Source organism: Pterocles gutturalis, unplaced genomic scaffold (assembly GCF_000699245.1).
Source record: "Pterocles gutturalis isolate BGI_N339 unplaced genomic scaffold, ASM69924v1 scaffold18747, whole genome shotgun sequence".
Classification (NCBI taxonomy): domain Eukaryota; kingdom Metazoa; phylum Chordata; class Aves; order Pterocliformes; family Pteroclidae; genus Pterocles; species Pterocles gutturalis.
The window spans coordinates 20,599-33,747 of NW_010115811.1; the positions used below are offsets into that span (position 1 = coordinate 20,599).

Sequence of the window (13,149 nt, forward strand, 5' to 3'; positions counted from 1 at the left end):
AGAGATGCTGCCCACAATGTCTGCAGGCCCTTCTTCCACCATTTCACCACTCCATGAAGAATTTTCTTCTTTTACCGCATGAGAATTTCCCTTCCTGTAACCTGTGTCCACTACCTCCCCTCCTTTCTCCATACACCTCTGAGAAGGGTCTGGCTCCGGATAATCCATCCCCCCCTCTTCTCGAGGTTAAACCAAGCTGTCTCAGCCTCTCCGTGGACACAACATCTTGATGGCCTCGGATGGGCTTGCTCAAGCTTCTCCAAGTCTTTCTTGTCCTGGAGATCCCCCAACTGGCTCTTGTACTCCAAGCACAGTCTCACTTCCCTCTCCATAAGGCACCCGAGCAGGCAGCCAGCCTTTGCTGCTGCGGGGGCACGCAGAGCCCTCCTCACCCCCTCACTCACTGCAACACGTTTTCTGCAAAGCTCCTTGGCTGCCAACCGATACTGGTGCATGGGGTTATTCTGTCCCACCCACAGGACTTCCCATTTGTCTTTGCTGAATTCACGCTGTTCCTGGCACTGCTGCCTTCCTGCAAACCATTCCCCCAGCTCTGGTGCCATCCAGCAGCTCGCTGAGGGTTCGCTCCATCCCACCGCCCGAGCTGTCGATGAACAAACGGCATCGGCCCTGGAAGCCACCTGTGATGGGTGCAGGCATCGCGCCTTCTGGGGTAGTTATTTAGGATCTCCTGCACACGGCTGGGTAGCTTTCAGTGTGGTGGCAAATGGGATTTACTTTTTTTGTTTGTTTGCAACATGAACATAAGAGAAGGCAAAGGGAGACGTCCCAACATCAGCAACTCCTCCCACCCCAAACGCTCATCCCGCGTCCTCCCCTGCTGCTCCCTCAGTGCTACCAAGACTACACAGATAGTTGTGAGCTGAACTGAGACAGGAACTAGTATGTTAAAAATAAAACTGGTTTATTAAAAAAGGTTATTTTTAACCCCAGCTCAGTTCCCCAATGCTGCTCACTCCACGGCTGCACAGACGTTTTCACCGGAACAACTGCAGCAGAGCGTGGGGGTGCGATTAAGCACCAAGGGAAAGTGGGAGCCACTTAAACCAAGTTTTCCTTTCAAGGACACAGTCAAATCATGACCTGAGCCAAACCCTTCTGGAAAAAAACTTGGTGAAGTCAAAGATTTAATTTTCTGAATTTCTTCTACCTATTTGTGTCAAGTATCTATCCAGATCTGCACGGTTTCATCTGAAACTTCAGGGATGATGTTTGTTGTGTAAGTTTAAGAAGATTTGGCTTGATCTCCTTATTTGCAGAAGACATAATTAATTTTTAAACTCACGGGAAAAAAAGCGCTTTCATTTCCTAGTGTTTTTTCTTGGGAATAAAGAAAAAAAAAAAAAAGAACACAGAAAAGGAGCACCAGGTCTGATAGAAAAATGACAATCTTTTACCAGCTGCTAAAAATATCCTTGAAGTTTGCATTTCAAATACCCCTTGTTCTAACACAAATCCTTCAAAAGTGTTTCACAACTTACTGTTTGTTAAGCGAAACCCCGCATTCTCACACACTGCAATATTTACACAGAGAAGGGATGCCCTGAGCTATATGGGGTTTGATGAGTTTTATGAACATAACGTACACGTGGATACAATAAATGCGCACAGCATTCAGAATGAACTCCCATTTCCCAACTCAGGAAACTATCAGGCAAACAGATATTTACATGTATGATCATTAACAACTGCCTTTATGTTAAGGACAGTAAGATATCTTAAGTGAGTCCTTACGGCACCAAAAACGTGGCCCCCTCCAGACTGTGCTTTCCCACCCCTCTCCTTCCTGGTGTGACTCCTACTACAGCATCTCAACCTTGACTCAAACAGGGTGACGTGGGACACTGTCCTGTGCTGTCCGGATTTGAGTTGTTCAGAAAAACCATCCTGCACAAACCTGCACGTCCCGTGTTCCTGTTCCTGGAGGGCTCAAGGGGAGTCCACGCCAAGGCAGCCCTCCGCATACAGGCTTCAATGCGATTTCCACGCCTGCAGCCACAGAAAGCTGCTCCTCAATACTGCCTGAAGAGTATTTCTAAAATATATATTTTTTTTATGCACAAATACGACCTGGTTTTACTGTAGTACTTCTGCAGTGGTATTCTAAACGCACAAGCACATCTGCATCTTTGTTTTTCTCAAACCAGTAACCAGTGTACAGATATCAATGGGAAAATTCCCTCCATTCTGTCAGGTATCTGAAAAAAAAAAAAATTATCTCTTTCCTGCAATATTTGTTTTTCTAACATTGAATCAAGTTCTGCAGATATTTTTCTGTGGGCTTTGTCAGCAAAAGGAGCTCCTGGCCCCAAACACAGCTGCTGCTTCTTGCTGCCCTCCCACCGCCGGGCAGAGACCTTAACTAACTGTCAGTAGGTTCCAGAGTGAACCTGGACAACCAACCAACCTTCCTCCAAACAGGATACAACAGAACGCCCAAACCCGAAGAAGAGGGGAATGGTTAAACTGTATGAGTTAGTTATTTTTGACACTGCTGTAAATTGAAATAATAAAGTGGTCCTTGCAGGAGCAGGAACGACTGGCCAGCATAGAAACACCTTAAGCCACAATGATTTTTCCACAAAATACGCACAGAATTGTGCAGGAACTTCAGACTATCACTTTAAAAATCCTAAGGTAGACTACAAGCTTAACCTCTTTTCTAAATCTCGTAACTCAGGCAGAAAAAGGACTGATAGCATCCTCTGCTGCTCCTCAGTACAGAGACAATCTCTTGCTGCACATCTGCACACGAACAGACACAAACACGAAGGGATGGAAACATAACATCCAAACACCACATTAAATATGAACAATACCACTCACGATGTGACAGGACGTCGAGTTACAACCTTTGAAAATCCTTAAGAACAAATATTTACCTTTTGAAATAAGTGCCTGTAAGAAATGTATAAAAAAAAAAAAACACAGAAAAAAAATCTGAGACCAATAAAGCAAAGTTGGCTTTTGATTCCTAGACACTGCACCTGAAGAATGAATTCCCACTATGTATTAATGCAAAAGCCACGCTTCAAATAGGAAAGTGAAAGTCCTGAACAGTGGTGACTGCAAACTAGGATTAGAATTCATGTTAGAATTCTAAAACTTTCTTGATTTCTGACTTATAATTTCAGTAAAGAAACAAAAAAGGGTAAAAAAAAAAATTTCTGGAAAAGTTGAGACCTCTGTAAAGATGAGCTTAGTGTAACCTTGGCATAAAGAACAAATAAAACAGTGAGAAGGGCACTCAAGAGAGGGGAAGTGCCTCTGATCTCTGGAGTTAAAGCAGATTAAGGGAATCGGGGCTGTTACCATAGGGAGGAGGAAGAGGAGGAGGAGAAGGAGGAGGGCTTTGGAGCCTGGGGAAAATGGAATGCAGGGTGGGGAAAGGAAGCAGACACCGAGCTTTGAGCTAAAGCTGGTTTAGGGTGGAACCATTTTAAAGCCAGGGTGTAGCCAGGGAATAAGTGTCTGGGTTTCAAGCAATGATTTTCGTTTCCAGCCGAAAATAACCCGACCTAACCCTTTAATGACAGAAACTGCAACGCGTTATTCCTGCCAAAATCGCATCCTAATAATTTCGTTAGCCTGTGACTGCGGCGATACGGAGAACCTGAATTATTTACCGAGCACTCTCCGCAATGTTTCTGCAAAATCCAGCAGTATGGACACAGAGGTCAGGGCGTTGTGGTTTGGTTTTTTTTGTTTGCTTGGTTTTGCATTTTGCTGCAACTAGCAGCTACTGCCATGCAGCAAACTTCATGCCCATGAAGAGAGTACCAAGGGCTGTCCAAAAACCTGGGCAGCTCCGTAAGCCAGAGGAATGCAGAACACGGGCTAAGCTGATTCCAACGCTAAGAAAGAATTCTGGGGGTGGCATTAGAGCAGAGATCTGTAACCCCTCCAGGTCTGGCTGAGAAATAAAGCCTGGCATCACCAACTACCGCTGCTGAAGGCATCGAAATATCTCCCCAATAAAAACATCATTAAAACCCTTTCAACCGTAGCAAAGAAAATTTTAATACCTTGCACCATAACTACAACTTCATGAAAAGCAGGTGGAAAAATGCAGTAATTAATTTTCCAAGTGTCAGGCAATTTGTAATTTACTATTACAAATATACTATATACAAATATATATACACAATATACAAAAATACTCTAGCACCTTTCCAATAAGCTGAACATTTTCACCCCAAACTTCTATCCTCCTTAAAAAGTGATCTTCCAAAACTGAGCATAAAATAATGATCTAAATAAAGAACTAACAGTAGGAAACTATTAAAATTTGAGCCTGTGTTGTTTTAGGACATCAGATATTCATCTGACGAGGCCATTTTAACCAGCCTGGTTTTCGTTCATGGCTGTAACAAATACGTACCCACCTGCCGTAAGCTCTTACACTGCACCCAGAACCCAGACCACGGCAGAGGGATTAGAGACTCCATCTCTTCAAAGCAAAATCCATTTGAAGGAAGAGTAAATGACTGCATTCTGTCCCAGAACCAATGGAATTTTCACTGGTTTTTAAAAAATAATAATAATTTTTAAAAAAATAACAATTTATTTAAAAATCAAGGAAAATTTGAAGATTTGCATCAAAAAGGTGGAGTTAGAGAAAGCCCAATAGCTGGGTGAGAAAAATACTTTTCTGCAAGAATAAAATCACCCCACAATGAGCCAGTCTACACATTCACCCACCTGTACTCGGACAGGTCCAGAGACCTCACCTGCACAAAATCAGCTGCGAGTTCAGCTAGACAGAGCTCTCTGGGCTTGCTTAGGTCTTGAAGCTCTTCTTACAGAACACAACAATTTCACTACATGTACCCAAAGAAAAGCAAAAAGTTCCCAAACCGTACTGTCCTTACAAATTACTGTTCTGTTTTGAAAATCATTAGCTTCATTTCAGAGTCAACTGGCACACAAAGATTCACTCGCAGCTTTAGGGTGCAAATGCTCGGAAGACGTGTGGGAGTATTTCCTTAGAAATAAATCCTTGAATCATAACTCCTATGCTTGAACTAACACGTTAATAAAACCATCAATAAATTCTTCAAATTCACCCTCCGAGTGACAAGAGTTTTGCACTATATCAAGAGGCAAAACCAGCAACATTTTGCTCCTTTAACAGCTCTTCTAGCAAGAACATTTTAAATATCACCTGGTCCTGTAGTCCAGTCTGGTAAAAAGTTTATCCAGCACGTTAAAGGAACAGCAACCTAAGGAAAATTCAGATGCACAAGACACAAAACTACTTCTGAATTTCGTAAGCATCTTTGATATTAAGACTAACAATAGCAATATGTTTCTTTAGAAGACTGATGAAGTTAAAGAAAAAAAAAGGTTAAAATAAAAGGCAGACCTGTTATTTTGGCAAGTCAGTGGAGGAAATTCTTCCTGGCTCAGTTATGAAGAAAGTTATTATTTATAAAAGCCCATCCTCCAGTTTACTTTGGAGAATTGCTGTTCCAAGTAAATGCAGCTCGGTGAGGAAAACATACACATGAATGTTTCACACAAGGAATGACAGAGTGACATCCTGAACAACCCAAGCAGGATGAGGAGGATAAAGCCTAATGTGTTTTACGCTAAACAGAGAACCCAAATTAATAAATTGAAAGTAGCATGAAAGGATGCTCCTCGTCAAGCTTTGTGCTTGACTGACACTCTCCTGTAGAAACTGAGAGCATAATCCTATCCTCAACCTAGCATCTCCATGTGGTTTGGATTCTTTTGCAAATCACATTTGATCAGACTTTCCTGGAGGAAGAAGATACACTCTTCATGGCAAACATTATGAATCTCTTACTTCAGTGGCTATTTCCATGATGTTAGATTACCATTAATTAGATTATCCCAGACACTCCTTTTTATTTTAATCCGTAGTGTGATCAAATTCAAAGCCTCTCAGCAGCACCCCACCAACATCTGGAAATCAATCAACTGATTCAGAAATAATTTTCCTACCCTTGAAATTAAGAAAATCTGTGTCTTTTTGAGGATTTAAGCCCAGTCTACTTACGCATTTGGGACACTGTAATACACCCTGCCTATACTGATAAGAACATCTGTTTCCCACTGGAAGAAGCACTACTACAAAGTGTGAACAAGCTGTTAGTTGAAAGCAAAGTCTCAGCGACAACAAGAAGTTTCTTTGCAACGTAACATAAATTAAGTAATCCTGTATAGCACAGGAACAGGAGGGTATTTTTAATCTGTGAAGTCTACCGCCCCAAATAATCAGTGAATTAAAAGGGTGACTTGCAAGATCCACCTTCCAAAATGCTGCTTGCTTCTTGCTGGAATGCAGGGAGTGATTTCAGGAGGAAGACACTAACGCAGAACCATTAAGATGGGCTCTCTCCTCACTCAGCTTTTGCATGGACAGACGGTCTGTGTCAGTCCTCCAGTACAGAGGGATTTGCAAATGGAACCTCAATTATCCCACAATAACGGCTTTCAGACTGGACAAGCAGCATCTTGAAATAACTGAATAGATCAGAAAAGTCAATGAGCCTCAAAGAACAAAAAGTTCTAGGTAACTTTTTTCCTCTCAGCTACTTATAAAAGAACATTCAACACCCATTTCCTCAGCAAAGAACCACCTTTTTCATCTCAGCCAGACAGGGACACTTCTAAATAAACAAAGTAAAAAAAAAAAAGAGCCCTAGACTACAAAGTCGGTTTTAAAGAATGAAGCCTGACACTACTAAATCAAAGCCAACGTCAAGCTGAAATTTAAATACATCCTGAATATTCATTACACAGCGCAAACACTTAAGAGTCATAGAATCATAGAATGGTTTGGGTTGGAAGGGACCTTAAAGATCATCGAGTTCCAACCCCTGCCATGGGCAGGGACGCCCTCCACTAGAGCAGGTTGCTCAAAGCCTCATCCAACCTGCCGTGATCTGTTTTCACACAAGAGAATAATATTTTCTTCATGCACAGAATCTGAGTTTGCAACGCCCCTTGACTGCTCCAGAATTCTATCAGGAAAGCCAAGAACCTGGGGTACCAACCATGAACCTAATGCAGAACCCTGCAGCTTACCAACTTGGGAGATGGTGCATCTCGCAAGAGGGCTGCTTCCACCTGCTGGAGATGGGAAATATTAATGTGAGACCAAAAGACCCTCCTGCTCGTAGGGACCAAGATGGTTTGTGGCAGCAGGGATGCTTTCACTTCATTCTGGAAGAGAAGGAACCTCACCCGAGTGACCAGCTCTGATTTCAGCCAAACCACATATCTGCGGACACAACCCCATGAGCGGCTTGCTGCTGATGAGATGTCCAAGCGTTAACTGAAAGTGAACACACAGAGATCTCAAATCCTCTGAATTCATATGCAAAAAGTCCTCCAAAAGACAAGAAAATTCAACCTAAAGTGCACGCAGGGCTCCTCCTGTGCCCTTCCGCTGGGCTCTGGCGTTCCTCTCGTTCCGGACAGCGAGAAGTGCTGCTGTCCAGCTTTTCCTTTTGCTTTACCAGCACCAGTGGGATATTGAAAGTACTCCCCCAACCACCACCATTCAGCTTCCCCGTTCCCAGCATTAGAAGCACCTCTTTTATTGCAAACCACATTTAGGGCAAGATTTGGAACAAATAATTTGACTGTGCCTGCTGATGCTGTGTCTCAGCACCAGTACCCATGTTGCTCTCACCTGCGCACAGCTGTAAAGAAACAGCCTGCTTCTATCTAATTCCTTAACAACTAGGAATTAAATAATCTAAACATCATTCAGCTTCCAGCAATACAATCTCTTATATTTTGCACTGGTTTCAGTAACTCAAAGACATTCCATCTATGACCAGTTTGCTGGGACGACCAGAGCTGCAGTTCTGTCCCTGCAGTCACCCCAACACGCGTGGATTCCTTCCTATCCCTGTCCAAACCCCGCACACCCCACCGGCAGAACAACTGACTGACCTGTTTTCATGGGATGCTGCGAAAAATATTTGTTTGTGAACAGCACACCAGGCAACCCATGCTGAATCTTCATTCAAAACAATCCTAACACACATGCGTTATAAAACCAGGAATTGTCATAAATCACTGTTATCTTAAGTTACCTCGCATTTTTCTTCTAACTGACGTCGTTTAGATTTTATCGTCAGACAATTAGAATAACTACGCGCAAGCTTGCTGCAGCAGAGAACTGTAAAACATAATAAATCTGAAGACATTTGTAGAGAGTTACCCATTCAATGAAAACCACATTTAAACTTCAGTATGTAAGCAACTTAAATATCCTTTTTCAGCCCATAAAGACTCTTCAGACTTTCAGTACTATTTATATTCCTTTTTTCATCTGACTTTGGCAACATAAGGGTACACAGCCTCACACACCCTTCTTCTGGCCGGCGTGGATTCTGGTATGCAACAAAACACAGGCGAACTCGCAGCACAAAGTTCTCCAAGTCAGCTTGAGGGAGTTTAGTATCACACTCCCCTAAAGTCCTTGGGAAAAAACCAGCCAGACCCTCCATCAGTAGCATTCCTGGACCTATTAATTGCCAGTGATTAATGAATCAAATAGGACTGTTATCTTGAAACAGAAAAATGACTACTGAAGATTCAAAAGAACTCAAGAAAACATTTTTCTCCCTGGCTATACACTTTAAGAGCAGCCGCTCATCTCAGACTACAAGCCGTCACACATCAAAAGACATTTTAAGCCTCAGCAGCACCTCGAGAAAACCACATTATTCTTAAAAGTTTCAAAACACTTATCCTGCCATTACCAGCAACAAGCTACGGTGGTCTTCTTACATGTAACAAAATGACACCTGAACATCAGGAAGTACTGCAGATGGTATCGTTAAGAATAAATCACACCCGCGTGTGGTGTAATTAAATCATCAATATACTGCGCAAGGAAAGTTCTTCAACCTTGACATCAGTTTGCACACCTGCTAAAACAATTTCCAACCTTTTCTCTCATTAATTGCAACAATTATAATGGTGTTTGGAGGTGATTTAGGCTGTTCTACATTCAAGGCCAAAACAAAACTACCAATTTCTTTCACTTTGGAACCAGCCCGCAACGCTGTGACACTGAGGTTCCCAACGGAACCGTACAGTGCTTGGTTCTTCTGGATTGCTGGCAGCACATCTTCCTATGTCTTCCAGTTTCTGGCAAGCTAATACATTTCAGAGACTGATAAGATCTTACTGTAAACAAATCTAATTAACTCACGTGTTTTTAATTTCAGACACGAAAGTCGGAAGAACGACTTACTCGGGTCTCGACTGCTGTACGGCCATCCCGAGGCAGGTAAAAAAGACGGCATAGGAGAACTTGCCCTGCTGTCATCCTCCACTTGCTGCGTAATATGCCGCACAGTTTCTTTATTTTTTCTGTTCTTCCTGCGCCCCGTGGGCTGCCAGCCATCCCCCACTCCCTGTTCCGAGAAGGCGTTCTGTATTGCACTATCCTTGGCAGAATGTAGCTCACTCCCTCCGTAATGGGACGGTGAAACCTGCTCCTCTTTGATACGTAAAGACCCATAGCCCATGTCACTAGACCAAAGAGACTGGGATGAAACGTCTTCGTGGCTGTCTGTTTTTGGTTCTTGATCCTCTTTTCCATAACTACTCCCTCCTTCGTGGCAGCTGGCAATTGCTGAATCTCCGGAAGAGTTTGCTGGGCTTGTTCGCCGAGCTAACCAGGGAGATATACTCCTGCCAGCCACGACTGCTGAAATCAGAGCGTCCGTACTGCTGCTGGAAGGGGCTCCCAGTTCATAATCAACGAGGTCATCTGAGGCGTCAGACTTTATGCTTATGTCGAGAGCTGCTTTTATGAAATTGTGACAGGCTTGTACAATATCTGTCATTTGCAGATAGCTAGCAGCCGACATCACCTCGATGACGTTTCTGCTGGTCAGCGCTAGGTGTGCTGAGTACATGAAGTCAATGATTGCTTTGAAGCCCTGTGCCGTGACGATGTCCAAATGGGTGACGGTGGCCTGGTCGGATGTTTTCTGGACCTGGCAGTACAGCGTTTTGAAGTAGCGGCTGCTCCCAAGCAGAACGTTTTTGTGAGCCTTAAATATCTTCCCCTCCACGATAATGCAAACATCGCAGAGGATGCCGTGTTGTCTCTGCTCGTTAAGCTCCCGCAGCAGATGACGGTAGTGGGAAGCAATTTCCATATCTTCCTTTCGGTTATTCATTTGGAAATCTTTGTGTTTCCTCTTCCACAAGTCCTGTATGGGGAAGGAAATGACAGTATTACAAAATCCAGTACAAGCATACAGACGTGTTTTTTAAAGACTGAGACAAACCCCACGTTGTACCAAATTAAGTAACAGGTTCATCTTGAAAGAATGCCACAAAATACAGCCACTGCCTAGAAAGACTGCACATTCGTTACACCATACAGCTTACTTTTACCAGACTTCAAATAATTTACGTTAAAAGGGACCAGATTTGAAGCTCAATCCTCCAGTGCCTCGTAACATCCCAGAGAAAGATTTCTTTAAATTGCTACAGACTTGTAAGAAAACCTGTCTTAAAATACTTAAACAGCTGTCAGTTTTTACTGTTTGGGTTCAGTGAAGTTTGGTTTTGAAAGAAGTACGCCACTTGAAACCTCGCTGACAGAGGCAGGCTATTGAAGGGCACTCTGTAACACAATTTCCTCGAGGGAACACGCATTATGTGTAACACGCTGAATAGCTGAAACCCTCCAAAAGCAAAAGCCGACTGAAGCCAGCTCTTCCCCTTGCTATACTGCCATTGAGGGGCTATAAATACTGTTCGCAACTCCGAAGAGCAATAGGCAAATCCAAGACCAGACATCACAAAACCCTAAGTCCCCACCCAAACTAAACCGGCAACAGATCACAACTATGAAATTAATGTTACGTGAAGCTTAACTGCTTATAAACACAAGATTTTTAACTTCACAATAAATGTTTTATTTCCTTGGCTTTACACCTCTAAGTTTACCCCACAACCATCCTAAGATCCAGGGTAGAGAAATTCTAACAATGACTTAAACGCTCGGGTTTAGGATGGACACTTATGGCCAAAATAACAAAGCATCCATCAGGCTGGTAAGAATTCACAGGGCTTTTGATCACCTTTCATGAAATTTGTCAGTATGCTCTAAAAAAAGGCTAGTCAGTGCCAGAAGCACGGCAGAGACCCGTCCCACACGAAGGACACCTGCTTTCTCTCAAGAACTTAAATTTGTTCCAATACAAGAAGTTCCAACTGTTAAATTGATACGTGGGTCCAGACGGCAACATTCAAACATAAAATCAAGACCAAACTCTGGATGTAATTACGGGCAGGCGCACACATCAGAAGCCTGGATTTAGGCTATTGGTGGTTGCTGATAAAACCAAAAATCACTGAAATTCTGAGGTCTTACGGTCTTGAAGCACACATGGTTAAATGTAAGCGCTGTCGGTCAGGAGGCTGAGGCGAGCTTGAAGCAACGTTCTAACATACATCAAGTTCCAGCACAAATTCAGTCCCGTCTGCTTAAATCAGCTCACAGCAGCGGGCAGTCCTAGGACAGCCAGGATTAAGGAAGTTTCCTGACACATGCCAGTGGGTTTCCCATACAGTGGAATACAGATCCGTGAGACCTCTGCCCCTTCCCCTGGGCTGTGCTATTATTGTCATCCACAGGAGCAAACTAGCCAAAGTTTGGCCAACATTATTGGTTAGAAAACACCCTCCTAGCGCACAGAACATGTGCGATGCAGGACATCTCTCCTAGAGAGCCACCTGATGATTCAGAAGTTCAAGTTATGCCAGATCGCCTGCACAAACTTCTCCCGTTCCGCAAGAATGGAGCTGTCTCTTCAGCAGGGTCAGAAATGCTCATTTTCAGGACCAGCTGGTCCCTGATCACCGAGAAGCATTTGCTTCCCTCCAGAGGGGAAGGACCATCTTCCTTCCTGCAACACAAAGAGGCTGAACTGGGGGCCATCTATTTCAAACCCATACGGCTTTTCTACAGAATTAAGCACAGAATGCACAGAGCAGCTAATCTTTTTTTTTTATTTTATTTGAACTGGAAGTGGTCAATAATAGCGTAGCTCTGTACTCTCTGAATGACGCTACATCAAAACCTGCCTGAAGACCTCAAATCAAGTTCTCACACAGAAGCCATCTCCATCTCAAGTAAGTCAATAAATAAAAGAAATAAAAATCAAGTGAAGAATCAGAGTCAGGCAGTAAAGAGGGGGAAAAAAAACCCAACTTATTTTTTGGGTGTTTGGCCTGAAAAGGCTGTGCTAGGACCAGCCAGCACAGCCGCTCTGAGCCAGGCTCTGAAGGTGGCTGCCAGCGCTTCCCAACGGCTTCATGTTTGGAAGAACCACCTCTTAAGGCAGAATGACAGTTCAGTGTTGTCTTTATTCCAGAAACCACTACTGCATCTACTTTTAGGAGTTGAAGAGTCAGCTCAGTCCCCTCAGGAAATATGAATTGCCACATAGGATAAAGCGAGTTGTCCATCACCAGTCCTGCCTCCAACAGCTGCCATATCCCCATGATTCAGAGGAAGACGTGAGCAAACCTCCCAGCATACAATCCTACAATCCTGAAGCAATCAGAACGTTTCATAGACGGCGTTTCCTTTTGCTCTTCCTTCACAGGACTCAAAATCCATATTCCAAGACATCAGCTCCCTGGAATTGGCTGGTTGGGGGGAATCTCCTGCAAGGATAATTTTATGTTCCTGAATTTAATAGAGATGAGCACCAGGAGTATTTGTCAATGCCTTCACCTGCTTTAGTGAATTTATGCAACAAGAGCTTTTCTTCTTCAATGTTTTTCACCTGGAAATTACACAGATTCCTGGAGCTTTTATTTCTTCAGTATTTCACATGTTTATTCAGCTCAGTTCAGTGGGCTGGGTTGGTAACTATTTCAGATACACCTTGCCCTTTCTTTAACCTGCCTATGCCAGAAACCCAGATTAAAGTAGGTCTCTTGCTCCCTTTGATTTAGACGGGACCAGTCTGAGGTTCAGACACTGACTAACCTGCTGCTTCTAGTGGCTGAAGCACTTGCCAGCCTCTTTATGAAACAGCTCTTCTCTGACTTTATTTCCTATCAAGGGATTGTTACTGAACACACACACAGACATACATTAAAAAA

At 43.3% G+C, this 13,149-nt stretch overlaps 1 protein-coding gene across 1 annotated transcript in view; it reads right to left on the bottom strand.

The window, feature by feature from the left end:
- Window positions 1-10,229, bottom strand: part of ZBTB46 (zinc finger and BTB domain containing 46) — a gene marked incomplete at its 3' end in the record, with an annotated part of 28,689 nt that extends 18,460 nt beyond the window's left edge. Inside the window, exon 1 of the mRNA XM_010075324.1 lies at window positions 9,266-10,229. Within this exon, the coding sequence (XP_010073626.1) occupies window positions 9,266-10,202 (937 nt within the window). The remainder of the gene's footprint in view (window positions 1-9,265) is intronic.
- Window positions 10,230-13,149: the final 2,920 nt, after the last annotated feature.